The sequence below is a fragment of the Myodes glareolus genome, chromosome 27 (assembly GCF_982192425.1).
Source record: "Myodes glareolus chromosome 27, mMyoGla1.1, whole genome shotgun sequence".
Lineage (NCBI taxonomy): Eukaryota > Metazoa > Chordata > Mammalia > Rodentia > Cricetidae > Myodes > Myodes glareolus.
The window spans coordinates 27107271-27121068 of record NC_142052.1 but is presented as its reverse complement, the minus strand read 5'-3'; the positions used below and the strand labels follow the sequence as shown (position 1 = coordinate 27121068).

General features: G+C 44.4%; 1 protein-coding gene across 5 annotated transcripts in view; it reads left to right on the top strand.

Moving 5' to 3' along the window:
- Positions 1-13798, top strand: part of Ptprm (protein tyrosine phosphatase receptor type M) — a 698333-nt gene that overhangs the window by 457136 nt on the left and 227399 nt on the right. For 4 of the 5 annotated variants that reach the window (XM_087902425.1, XM_087902421.1, XM_087902424.1 and 1 more), the window contains exon 14: positions 3677-3751. The exons of the other annotated variant lie outside the window; for it this stretch is intronic. In XM_087902425.1, the coding sequence (XP_087758551.1) occupies positions 3677-3751 (75 nt within the window). The remainder of the gene's footprint in view (positions 1-3676; positions 3752-13798) is intronic. 5 annotated transcript variants of the gene reach the window in all.

Sequence of the window (13798 nt, the reverse complement as noted above, 5' to 3'; positions counted from 1 at the left end):
TGGGTCCAGAGAAGAGTTGTGTTGGTATGACTTCAGTGTGATTGTGGATTGCAGGTAAATGCACTACACACACTCCTGTATTGAATTAGAAGAAGGTGCCACGTATTAGGCTGGCACATTTGCATCGAACTCTGCCAGTACCAGTCTGTACCATGGGGTGACGGGAGAGCTTCTAACTATTTTTACAGCTCCAAGCACTTACTATGTTTTTACAAATCACATGCAAATTTTTATTCATTCAGTTGTTTGAATCTCATTTGGTCCACATCCGAACAATTACAGTGTATGTGCTTTCCTTATATACTTTAAGATCCTTTGGAGAAATAATAACTCTTAGGATAGAAACCTTTCCTTGTGACTTCAGAAGGCTCTATGGGTGAGCAGTTCTGACAAAGTACACTTAAAACGCAAAGTCTGTCTTAGAAATAAATTGTTCTTCTGGGGTAAATGAGCCACGTTCATTCTAATTGATGTAACGTCCAGTTTAAGCTGTATCTATTAATCTTCCATAAGACAAGACGTTCCCTATCAGAATGTAATTATGTCTCTCCTTGATGATACCGTGATTGGAGCTTTGCTGTTTTCCCCTTAGTTTAATTCTGAATTCTGTCATGCCTTCTGTGTGTTACTTATAGAGTAACCTGTGAGCTTTGACATCTAGACACAAAGACATATATATCCATTTGTGAGGATTTTGAGTTGGTAAGAGTTTGGGAATTTCTCCGGAGTTGGGCTTTGATGCATGGGGAAGTTCATACATGTTAACTTTCTCCTCTCCTTGTAGTACCTTCCCTAGCAACAGGGCAGCTAGGAACCGAAGCCACGTCCGCATGCCCACACAGGCTAAAATCTTTCCCGCACAACTAGGAAGTTAGGCTGTCATCCTCAGACATGAGGAGAACAAATTATTATTCTGAGATTCAGTTTTTAAGGTGACTGTTCCCTGGGGGAGTGCCTTGCTGTGTGTAAGTTTGGCATTTTGTTTGGCCTGGATTGGCATTCAGTCATAACGTGCTTTGCCGGGAGACCTTGAGGAAACTGAAGGATTTCTATTGTTCTGATACAATTTACAACTGTATTCAGAAATGTGAGTGTTTTCTTTTTCTTTTTTTTTTTTCAATCACTAGACTGTTGGAGAAGTTTCTCCAGGACTGTTTTTCTTTTCATTCTTTTGTTCAAAGAAAGAGCGTCCTTTCTAGGCCATCGTGCTACGGAATTAGAAGTGTGCAGAGATGTAAAGCCAATTAAGACTCCTTTTAATTACTCACATTCAATTCAGGAGCAAACAAAAGATAGAGCAGGGCACTTGTGTGTGCTAATCCACCATTGTTCGGGCTCAGTCTATGGATTTAGCACTTGCAGCATTCGGCGTTTTGTGGAGAAGTATTTTCTCCTCTGGATCTACAATTGTCTTCATAATATAAACCCAGGAATGTCTTCACCCCTGGAAGGGTCTAAAAAGATAAGAAGCTAAATAGTCCCATGGGTCCCAGATTCCTCGCACCCCAACCTCGTTCTTCCTGAGTCACAGGAAATGCAGTGTGGGAAGAGCAATTCAGCAAACTCCCAGTCACTTTGCCTGCAACCCCACTGGCAATGCGGAGCCCCACGCCCGGGGTGTTTCTGTGTCCGTGTGTACAGCCGCACCTCAAGAGCCCGCAATAATCACTAGTATTTCTCCTTGAAGGGTTGGATTGAAATCTCTGGCTTAATTTTGCCAAATGTATCATTTTTATAAGTTAACCTTACTAGCATATTAAAGTGGGGTCAGAAAACTTTTAGTATCCAAGGCCAGATAAGACAGATTTTAGGCTGGAACTCTAACTCAACAACAGAATACTGTTCTTTGCCCATGCTAGATTCTGAGTTAATCTCCAGCACTGACAATAAATTAAGAGAATAATTATTAAGACGCCAACTCATCAAGAAAAAATATTTTTCAGGCTTTGTAGAATGTGACTTCTCCGTCATGGGTAGTCTCAGCTCTGTCTTGGTGGACAATTATTGAATTTGGCTGTTTACTGATAAAACTTGTAAAAGCAAGAGGTGAGCCACTGGCAGCGGTAGAGGGCATTTACTGAACTAACCCAGGAATCACAAGCACAGCCTACAGATCAGAAAACAGACCAGAGTGATGCCCCCAGTACTCATAATGTACATTTTCCATAATGGGCTCTGTGTCAGGTTATAGTTTAGATCTTTCTTGGGTTATGAATGTCTACTGTCCATAGCTACTTCTGAGCCTGATGGGTTCATAGGAGTCACTTTTGTGGTATTTGACAAGCATTCTCTAAAAAAATAATCTTTTTTTTTTTTAACAAACATTGAGCAGATCAGATGTTCCTCTAAGTAAACCTAGAACCCAGCACTGGTCCCAGAGTTGCTGTAAGCCCCAGAAACAGCGTTTTAGAATGTGAAACTTACTACAGCTACATTCAAAGTTGCTGAATGGGGTCAGGTCTGGAAAATGGTCTTGGTCATGTGTTGTTCATCCCGGAGGGTGCAACTCGAACGTGCTCACTGGCAGTGTGAGATCAACTGCGGGGCCCTTCCCAGCTCAGTCACGGTAGTCAGCTAGCTGGAAGGAGCAGCACCATTTGAGTGGTACAGGGGGATGGCTGGAAATATTCTGCGGCAGCAGTTTGGGCTTTAATTGCCTGCAGATGGTGCATGATCTATTTCCCTTATTCGCTGTCACACTTCTAATAGTACCCAGGCTGCTCCGTGTAAATTAGTGATCTTTCATGCAAGCCTATCTTAATTTTCCAATATTTTTTCTTTGCATCATTTTCCAGCTGTATCGTGTTACAACTGACGTTTTAATTTTCTATTTTTTTCCAATATCTGCGTGTCATAAATGTTAACTGTTTAAAAACAACTGCTGAGCTGTGTAGGCACACCAAGAGGCCAACGTGGTCCACTTCAAAACCCTGAAATATTTCCTAACATAGCACATGTTAGCTATGACGATGACAGCAAAGGCAAGGGGGAGCTTCTAGTTTGTCCTTGAGACAGGTTATTTTATTCTTTTTGTGTTGGGGTGACTTTTTTTTTAAAAAAAAGGTTCCTCATAGAAAGCTACATGAAACTTAGCTATCAGAGAAATCACATAAAAATGTGTTTAGTGAAAGAATGTGGTTTTCTATGCAAAGGTGGTTATGGGGAGAGGGGAACACTGTGACATCGCCACATAGTTTTAAGGGGTCGAATAAGATTTTAAAACTCATAAGAGTTAGCAGGGAACTCTCTCACCATAGTCAATTTGGACTGGGTTCACTGTCAACCTTCAGTTCTGTGCAGATGGCACACTTCGGGGGCAAGGGGCAGGGCTTTACTTCGTTTTCTGTTCCTTGATCTATCCAGGGTCTCAGGCAAAGCTTCCAACAGCATCACTTAAGCCAGCTGCACGGCTTAAGATAAGAGAATTCAGAATATGAAAAATTTGTTGTGTATGTATGTGTGCGTGCGTGCGTGCGTGCGTGCGTGTGTGTGTGTGTGTGTGTGTGTGTGTGTCTGTTATTTATTATTTTTTCTTTCTTTCTTTCCTTTTCTGCTGTTTTCGGGACAAAGTTGAGATGGTTTGCTGTACTGATGGGAATTCTTCTTGCTAGCCTAGCTTCAGTCTGGCTTTTTTCTCCCTCATGCATGCTGACCTGGGAATCCTCCTTTGCCTTAGCTGCGATAATCGTGACTCAGCTTACAACACCTTACATTCGCATCGCCCCGGCTGCAGGCGACGGCCACCTAACAGGTCAGACGTTCAAGTATAGATGAGTCATCCTGCCCATTCCCTGCTCATTTTTCTCAGCTTCCTTTCCCCTCTACATCTCCTCCTCTGCTTCAGGCCTGTTTAGAATGTCCTAGACCCTCGGTGCAGACCTTTGCTCGCATTAGCTTAAGTGACATGCCTGGCCTCTTCTATGTGCACATTGATACCCATGCATTAAGTCAACCCCGCTGCATTAAGTCCGACCCCGCTGCATGCTTCCATTGTGTGTTTGGTCTGTTGGTATGTTCCTTTCTACCCTAATGTTAAATAGAAATGAAATGTGCTGGGCTTGGAATAGCACTGACATCGATTAATAGGAGCACAAGGAAAATACTGGGGAAAAAAGGTCTTCCCATTTTTCCAAATTTATATAAAAAGGCATTGAGAGTTGAGAGCTAGAAAGGCTTGTTTCATTTTTTTTTCATCTTTTAGAATTGAGTTTGCACATGAGTTAGCAGTACACCATCTCATCTGCCAGTTTTATAAAGCAGAGCCACCCCAAAGCTGTTTAGGGCGATGCCGTTCAAACAGTCCTTTGTGTATGTGCCATTGTTGCTGGGCTGATAGTATTCTTTACATCCTTGCTGCAGAGCCAAGCACTTCTATAGAACAGCGGCACATCTGCAAGCGAAACGCGCTGAGTGTAGGCAAGTTAGGGAACCTTGGATGGCATGGAGTCGTGGAGCCCACCCTGCTCCTTAGCTCTATCATAAGTAGCGTGTTCACACCCGCTAGCTCTAATTTCAAGTGGGTGTCTCTAGATGTTGATCTGGAAACGTCCAGTAAATTATTCCAGGTGCAGGGCAGTGCTTAGTGAACTCTAGACTGCTTCGCCCTGCAACCATGTAAGTCACGGTCAAGATTGCTAATCAAATCGTGAGGTCAGGACTCGGAAGGGCTCCAGCTACCATAGGCTATTGTTTGTGTTTAGGCATTGCTAGAGCCAAGTAGGAAACTCCTCATCTAATTCCCACTTCAGCATCCTTAACATTTATTTAAGAAACGTGCTGCACTTAACTCGTGATGAGAAATCGTAACTGCCTAGGTTGTTGTATTTTGAAAACTATCAAGCAACTGATACTCAAGAAAAACATTGGTTATTAAAGTAAAGCAATAGAGACTAATTCTACCTCCTTCTGCATTAGAAGCCTGAACTTATTTTTGGCTTTCTATTCTGGAACCCAAGAGCTCTAGGCTTATTTGACGTTTCTCTTTCTTTCAACTCGCTTTTAAGAATATTTCTCTTACCACTTCAAGTTCTGCTTATTAAGACTCTTCCTTCTCCCAAACTTCTGATGTATCCCTCCCACAATGAAGTAACTGAGGGACAAACAGCATCTTTCTTAGCGTGGCTCCTCTCCTCTACAGCCCTCACGTTTAGGGATTGACTAGGGTTGTTCCAGTTAGATGCCCAACAGAGGGCTATCTGGAGTCCCTGAGGAAGTCGAACCTCCTTGCCCTGTGACATACGACTGGGCACCAGTCTTGTAAGCAAGTCAGTAGCAGTGAGTTGGCTCCAGACTCAAAGGGAAACCGAGTTAGGCTGCCCCTTTCTCTATCTTTTCTATAATCTTTAGCCATTAGCTGAAATGTGGTGTTTACTAACCCTGACGTCAGTGACACGTCACAGCAAAGCATCCTCTGTAAAAATCTGCGATGAACAAGATACTCAGCAAAGCACCTCTCAGAGGCAGCGCATGTTACCAGGAATTGTAGGAAGGACACACATCACCACATGAGAAGGCCACGATTTCCCTCGTAGCTGCAGGGAGTCTGCCTGCAGCGTTTACCTTATGACAGTTTAAATCAATAGTAAGTCAGAATACCCCCCCCAAAAAAAAGAACAGGAAGAAAATAAAAAACTTTTCTTCTTCCATATCTGTTGCTGATTTAAGGGTGATCTGGCTTACACAGATACTTTCACGTCTCACTAGTGATTCATTTTCTATGTGTAACAGCCGTCAGGCTTGCCAGCAATCTCATTGTGTTTTTCTGTAGATTTATTCCCAAGCCCAAGGCTTCATTCAATCATTTTATGACAGATATTGAGCCCCTTCAAGGTGCCAAGGATGGTGCCACACACGTAGTCTTATTTTGTGTGGTTTCCCAGTCGTCCCAACCACGACATCAGGGTTAGTTGTATCAGTTGCAACAAAATAATACACTTGCACATATTCACAAATGGAACATGAGCATCCTGTAGGTCAGAAAGCAAGATGAAGACTGTAGTTAGATGGTAGGTCAGGGGGAGACATGTTTCAGTGTCCCTCCTGTGAGACTAACAGCTTAGTAGTGAGTGGTCAGAAAGCCCGCCACTCGAATTTTCGTATCTGTGAACAACCGTTTTGTCCATCAGTTCTGGTCCTTCCAGAAGCCAACAAAACATAGAGGATGGTTGCCCTCTGAAAGTTCAGCTCTTTGTTGTCCATTTTACTCTGACATGCTGACATCTTACCCCTGGAAATCCTGGTCAGTGCTGAGAACCTACTGGGAGGCTCTCATGAGCACACTAGCCTTTGACTCTCCTTCTTGTACCAGTGCACATAGCAGGTCAAATAAGCCTTGGTGTAGATAGAGCCATCTTGTTCACATAACACCAGAGAAAAAAAAAAACCTGTGAGTGTCCTGACCCCAGCACAGTGTTCCTTGATTGAACCTATTGAGTGAATGACACAGATAGCAGGGCCATCCAGAAAGGGGACTCAATTTCTAGATTTGGACTGTGTGCCGTGACAGTTGTGGCATTGCTCTAAGGAGGGCATCTTAGGTCTCTATCCTCAACCCTAAGAACGTGTCATCAGCCAGTACACTGGCACATACACACATGTACATGCGCACACATATCCACATACTCACACATACACATATGTACATGCACACACACGTACACATTTATACATGCACACTCATACACATGCGTGCATGCGTGCACACGTACCATAGATACATGCGCACACACATACACACACTCACACACATACACTCACAGCTGATGTAATTTAGAAAAAGCGGCACACAAATGACACCATGCAAATGACACAAATGACATGAATTCACGTGGAGGGACTTTTATTAAAGGAAATGGAATGGAAAAAGAGGGAAGCTGAGCGGCGAGACAGGCCTCTGGGGACAGGAACAGCAGAAGAGAAAAGAGAGACAGAGAGGGAGAGAGGGAGAAAAGGAGAGAGAGAGGAGAGGAGAGACAGAAGCAGAGGGTGGGGGGGACAGACAGACAGAGAAAGAGATGGGAGGTGGGCAGGGCCCTTTTGAAAGGGAAAGTAGTGAATGTGCTCTTAGTGGCTAGAGCTGAGGATGTAGCCTGCCAGAACCCCAAGGGCAGGCCAGTACAGATGTCTGAATACACATATACACACAGCCACATACATATACACACTCACACACATACATACATACACTCTGATAGCCATACACACACACACACACACACACACTCACACACATACAATATACACACAGTCACACACACACACATACAATATACACACAGTCTCACACACACACATACAATATACACACAGTCACACACACACACTCACACACAATATACACACAATCACACACACACACACATACAATATACACACAGTCTCACACACACACACATACAATATACACACACACTCACACACATACAATATACACACAGTCACACACACTCACACACATACAATATACACACAGTCACACACACACACTCACACACATACAATATACACACAGTCACACACACACACTCACACACACACACACACACACACACACACGTAGTTGAAATGAATAGAAACTACTTTTCCAGTGCCGCTCACTACCTACGACGAGCCGAGGCATTTACATTCCATTCTTCCTGGTTTACTTTTTTAATCTATTAAATGAAGTTCATCTCCTACTGGTGAGCTATAAACCCTAATAATATAGAACTGCTTTTGGAAGAAAAGAAAAAATTAGAAATGCTAGAAATTTTCTGTAAGAACTTAGAATTAATTAAATAAATGTGGTTAGACTGTTTATATGAAGATGTGATTTATGATTTAATTACCTACCCAGCTCTGAGGTGCTGGAGAGTGATTTCCTCGAGCAAATTTTTATCATCCGCTTGCTTTATTCACGCATCTAATATGGCAAGGCCTGTGGCCTAAAATACTTCCAAACACAGTGACTTCTGGGACAAATTAGGTGCATCAGAACATAGAAAAGTAGTGTGGGACGGAGAGGGAATTTTCATAACTTCTAGTATCTTCTCTCTCTGCTGTGACAGAATGCCTGCCTTTAGCGAGAGTCCGTTTTGATTGACAGTTTGAGGGTCCCGCCCCTCACAGTGGAGGAGTCATGGAGGCAGGTGGAGGAGGTTCTGGTCACATTATGTCTGCAGTCAGGCTGTGCAGTGAGCGATGCTGGTGCTCAGCTCACTTCTCATTTACCCTGGGACCCAGCCCATGACATGGCATTACCCTCAGATCTTTACAGAAACTCCCTGAGACAGACCTAGTGCCGCCTTCCCTGTTGATTATAAACCCACTCAAGCTGAGGTGAAGACTGGCTCTCAGAAGGGAGGGGGCACCGAGCATGAGTTAGGCAGTCACTACTTCCACAGCATCTCAAGTTCTGACCACTGTACGGGGCTCATGTGTAGAGTCAAAGGCTAAATATGGCCAGATGTTAGAGCAACAAAGATAGATTTTATCCAGTGGCTACAGACGTTCTGATCTGCAAGGAGATGACGCCCTTTAAAGAGAGATCAATGAAACAAAGGAAGGTGGTGTGATAAGGAATTCCTCCAGGAGTACATTGGACATTGTGAAAGGCCTGGAGATAGGTTGGTCTATGAGAAACCCCTCTGAATTTGTTGAGGAGGCCCAATGAGCTACCCTTCAGGCCTGCCCTGTATTGACAGAAAGAAACTAAATCCTCCTGGAAGCCTTGCATTTTCTCAGGCAGGCATGTTAAGAGACTAAAGCTATTGGAAACCAGGGTGCTGCTTATTCAAACACTTATATGCCATGGTTGAAACCAAGTGGACAAGAGGGCCCCCGAAAGCTCTGGTAGAGTTTGATCAGAGAGGGAACTGTATAGAGAAAAGCTAGCTTGGATTTGGCTCTTCAAATCAATACAGATATTTTAAACATAATAATAATAATAATAATAATAATAATAATAATAATAATAATAAACACAAGTTCTGACACATAGCCACTGAATTAGGTGCATACTACGGAGAAACTTGTGCCTTCCACTAGCTCTGTTCCCCAATGCCTGCCATAGCTCCAAGGAAGAAATACAGCAACATCTTCCACTGGGACCGGAGGCTCAAGGGGATCACACTCATATGCACAGGAACTTGGACTTGACTCCGGGCTTTGTGAATGAATGCCTCGGGTCCTTTCCTCTCCATCGCTGACTCTGCCTGCTCCTGCCAGGCCTCACTTGGTTCTCACCCATCCCTGATACTGTGAGCCCTTTCCCTCGGGTTCTCACTGCTCCCCTGGCCGCCTAAACTCCTTGCCACCTTGGCCCTCTGCTGCCCTTCATGCTTACCCACAAACCCCTCACCCCTCCACCCCCTGCCCCAAGGAACTGCCATTGCCTGCTCCCTCTGCATCATTTAACTCTGTCTGGAGAATGGTGAACAGACTTGTGATATCGATTCCCATATGCTCAACCCAAACATGGGTACCTTCTGCTGATCACCACATGTCTCTTGAGGTAAATTTCCAAGCTACCAGGCCTGCTCTCAGTTGCCAGGGTATACGCCAATGCTCTGAGGTCAGCTGGTCCATGTTCCTTCCCACCATTCCTGGCACATTATCTCTGGGAACCTTGGACCATTAGACATTTTTATCCATCCAGGGATGTGGCAGCTGTTGGGTCCTAGATGAGGACCACTCTTCCTCCAGTACAACACAAAACACCAGTGAAATGTAAGACCTATAAGCCCAGGTAAATTCCTGGAAATAATTCTGAGGACTCATCAAATGTCCTTATAAAATTTCGAATATAGCCGTGCTCTGAAACTCCGCCGCTCACATCTGAAAGCCCAAGATTGCTGCTGTCTTTTCACCTGAGGCCAAGTGTCCAGCCCACTGTGTCCCTTGCGCCAGATCTCAGCCCCAGGCAAAAGCTGAAGCTAAGCTGGGAGAGGAAGTCGGGACCTTGCAGTGAGGTGGGGATTTTAAATTTGGTGCCGAGAAGGAGGTGACCTGGCCCACTGTGGAGACAAGAACCTCAGGCCCCTTGCCCCATAAATGCACAAACCAACTACCAGATGATAAGCCTTCCTAAGCGCTTCTGAGCAGCATCCTGGGCTGGCTCAGAACAGCTGCGGTTCATGGGGTAGTCAGTGAGCTTCAGAACCAAACTGCTCCAGTTCAAATCCCAGCCCTGTCACTCAACAGCAGAGTGACCTTAGCAAGGGGTTTCGTGTTCCAGCACCCCACCAGTTTTTGACATGGGAGTCGTGCTGGTCCCTACTCCTGAAGTTGGTGTCAGGATTCAATAGCCTATCTCGTAAACCTTCCATAAATGGTAGTAGTTATTGCATTTCTCCCTTAGCCCGTTTTATCTGAATTAGGGAGACGTCGCAAGCTGTTTCCATCCATCCTGACCCACTGACCACGCACAGTGCCCTTCACCTTCTTCCTGAACACATGACAGGCTGGTAGGTCTTAACAGTGACCAAAGCAAAATGAAAGTAAGTCAGTTACAGGAGGTTCACCCTGTGTTACACTAACGCCGTCAACAAGCTCTAGCCTGCCACAGCTTTCCCTGAGTGTGAAAAAGTACACACAGAGGGGAGATTTCCGCTCATATTTACAGGCATAGCTCTCCAACACATTTCTCACTTCTTACAGTATGCCATACAGTGACTCCCAAGTCAATATACAACCGCGTCGGTTATTGTACTCCCTGGCTGTCTGTCCGTCTGTTGTGTATATTACAATCTGCTCCCCTCGTCCCTTGATGAAGAGCATTCAGAACTCATGTTCTGCTTTTACTAACGAGCAGGCTGGAATACATTGCCCTTGCACGTAAACCTTCAACTGGGTCTTCTCTTTCTGGGCGATTCCCGGGTGTGCTTCAAGGAGCAAGCTCTTTCCTTGTGTATAGAACTCACAAGATCACTTTGCTGTCCTGATGTGGCAGGTGACCCTGGAACCCAAAGTCCAAGTGTCCCACTGTCTTAAGTGCCACCTTCACTACACCCATGAAGTGTAGTGAACACCCGTGTTTCCAGGAGAGACGCTGGAAATGCGGTTCCACCACTCGTTCTGGATCTGAGTGTCTTTACCTTTGTACAAGCCGTTTGTACCTCGTCATTACCTCAGCCTTCAGCCTCATTATCCTTTGACTTGCTCATTGCCATTTTCAGGGTAAAAAAGTTTCTATTTCTTGATGGTGAAATGTTCTCATTTTCCTTAGTTTCTCCAAGTCCTTTTCTTCTCCCCCCAACACCCCATGTCTCAGGTTATTTAGCTGTGAATTTCTTCTATTTTCAAAGTCTTCTCTAGATGGGTCTCTTGAATTCCCCTAGAAATTACATTGATGTAATGTGAGGTATCGCATGGGAACAGATCTAACTTCCGCCGACACAGATACCACTCACTAGAAGAACATTTCGTGCTCATGGAAAGCAGTGGCTCATGGAATACTCTTAACTGCTGTAGGGTTCGGTGATGAAGTTGCTGTAGACACAGGGTTGACCAGTGGAATTTTTCTTTGCCTTTATCACTTATGTGGCCCAGGAGCTGAATATGTATTGGTGGTCTTTATCTAATAACCAGTTCTTTCTCACAGAACCAAGATGTTGCAGCGTCATGTGGGAGGTTTGCATGTACACCTGGGATTGCTGCAGTGCTGCAGCATCGTGTGGGAGGCTGACATGTACACATGGGGTTGCTGTAATGCTGCAACATCATATGGGAGGTTCGCATGTACACCTGGGGTTGCTACAATGTTGCAGCATCATGTGGGAGTTTTGCATGTACACCTGGGGTTGCTGCAATGTTGCAGCATCATGTGGGAGTTTTGCATGTACACCTGGGGTTGCTGCAGTGTGGCAGCGTCATGTGGGAGGTTTGCATGTACACCTGGGGTTGCTGATGAGATTTCATCCAGAGTCTCCTTGTGTCGTCCAGTGCTTCTAGCATCATCCTTGATTGCAGAGGCTTCTCAATTATATTTGCTCTATGATAAAATTAGAATTCTCTTATTCTTTGTCAGGAGCCATAACCGTTTATTTCATTATCTATGTATCAGTCTTGACAGGGGCTGTGATGCCTTCCTGGGACAGCCACCGCTTGCCTTTGGAATCCTCCACTTCATTCTGTACTGTCACACTCCCTTTTCCCCATGATTCCTGTATGTGTCAATCTCTTGTCAGCATTCATTGTGATTCCAACATACACAAGATAATCAACTAATATGGAAGAAAGGGTTACTTTGGCTCTTGATTTCAGAATATATACGCACTTGATTCCATTGCATTGGACCTGTGGTAGCAAAGTAAATCCAGGCAGGAACATGTGATGTAGAGGCCCTGTTCAACTCATCATGATCAAAAGGCAAAAAGGGAAAATGAGGTAGAGCCCTAATAATCCCCTTGAAGGACGTCCCTGAGATAAAGTCTTGCCTTGAACTGCAAGCGGTTCTATTCAGTCTTTTCAAGAGCTCGGTCTGTAGACTCATGAGCAGCTATACCAAAGAAGATTGTGTAAAAACAATATAGAAATGGTTCAACTTCTATTTTTATAAGGCCCATATTCTAGATACCATTAACTTTTTCATAACCTGTCTCTCAGGGCTGGAAAAATGAAATATACTTGGGTAGCAACTATTATTTTCTAATGGAATGAAGTGCTTCATAGAAGAAAAATGTCCTTGAAGTCTGTACTAAATTCCAAATAATATTTTTTTGTTTTTTGTTTGGGGGGATGGTTGGTATTTTATTATTATTTTCTGTGAATGGGTCTTCTGCCTGTAGGCATGCATGTGTGCCACAGTACCTGTGGACACCAGAGAGGGCATTGGATCCCCTAGAACTGGAATTACAGATGATTGCTAACTGCCTTTGGGTTCTGGGAATAAAACCAAGGTCCTCTAGAAGAGCAGCTGATGCTCTTAACTGTTGAGCCATCTCTCTAGTCCCTATTTATTTATTTATTTATTTTAAAAAGCATCCCTGCTGTAGAGAGCTTACAACAGCGACTGCAGGGGCTGGATTGGGTTCCGGAAGGATCCCTAGGCTAGAGTTACATCGGCCACCTCCTGCCTGCTTTTTATCCCATATTTTCCTGACGTGTGTATCACTCTGTTGAAAAGACAGGAAAATGTGCCATGTTTACTCCCTGAAATAAGTATCTATCGAGGATTAAGACCGTTCATAGAAATGTGATGTGTGTCTTCTCTCCAGGAAGCTGAATTTCTGGCCATCATTAGAATCAATGTAAACAGTTCAGTAAGTTTATTCCAATGGGTTCGCTAGTACCTTGAATGTTGTCGTTGTTGTCTGAGACAGGGCCCCGTTATATAGACCGGACTGAATTCACAGGATCTACCTGCCTGTACCTCCCGAGTGCTTGGATTAAAGGTGTATGCCACCATGCGTAGCCTATTTTGAACTAAGTGGGAATGGAAGAAGGGAACACCGTCTAGAGCTGACTCTAAATCCTGACTTTTTTGTGATGCCAGAGACGTTTCAGGGTGAGAAGCTTCTCCTTGATGTTTTGAAAGGACTGGAGTCTGTCTCCTCTCTCAGTTTCCTTGTCAGTAAAGCAGATGAACTCTTCGTTTATATGGATGACCGACAGTTCGAAACGGTGGCTGTGTTAGAACGACCCTACATTTTGTTAGATGGAATGTCGTGTGAATACTGGTGATTCAGGCCTTACACAATCCCTGCACCCTTCATATGGAATAGCAAAGGATGGGGTGCCTGGTCCTGGGCCACAGAGGCCGTCATGGACTGTGTGGCAGGGTTTGATTGTTGTTTCACCAAGGTTGCTGGAGATTCTGAGA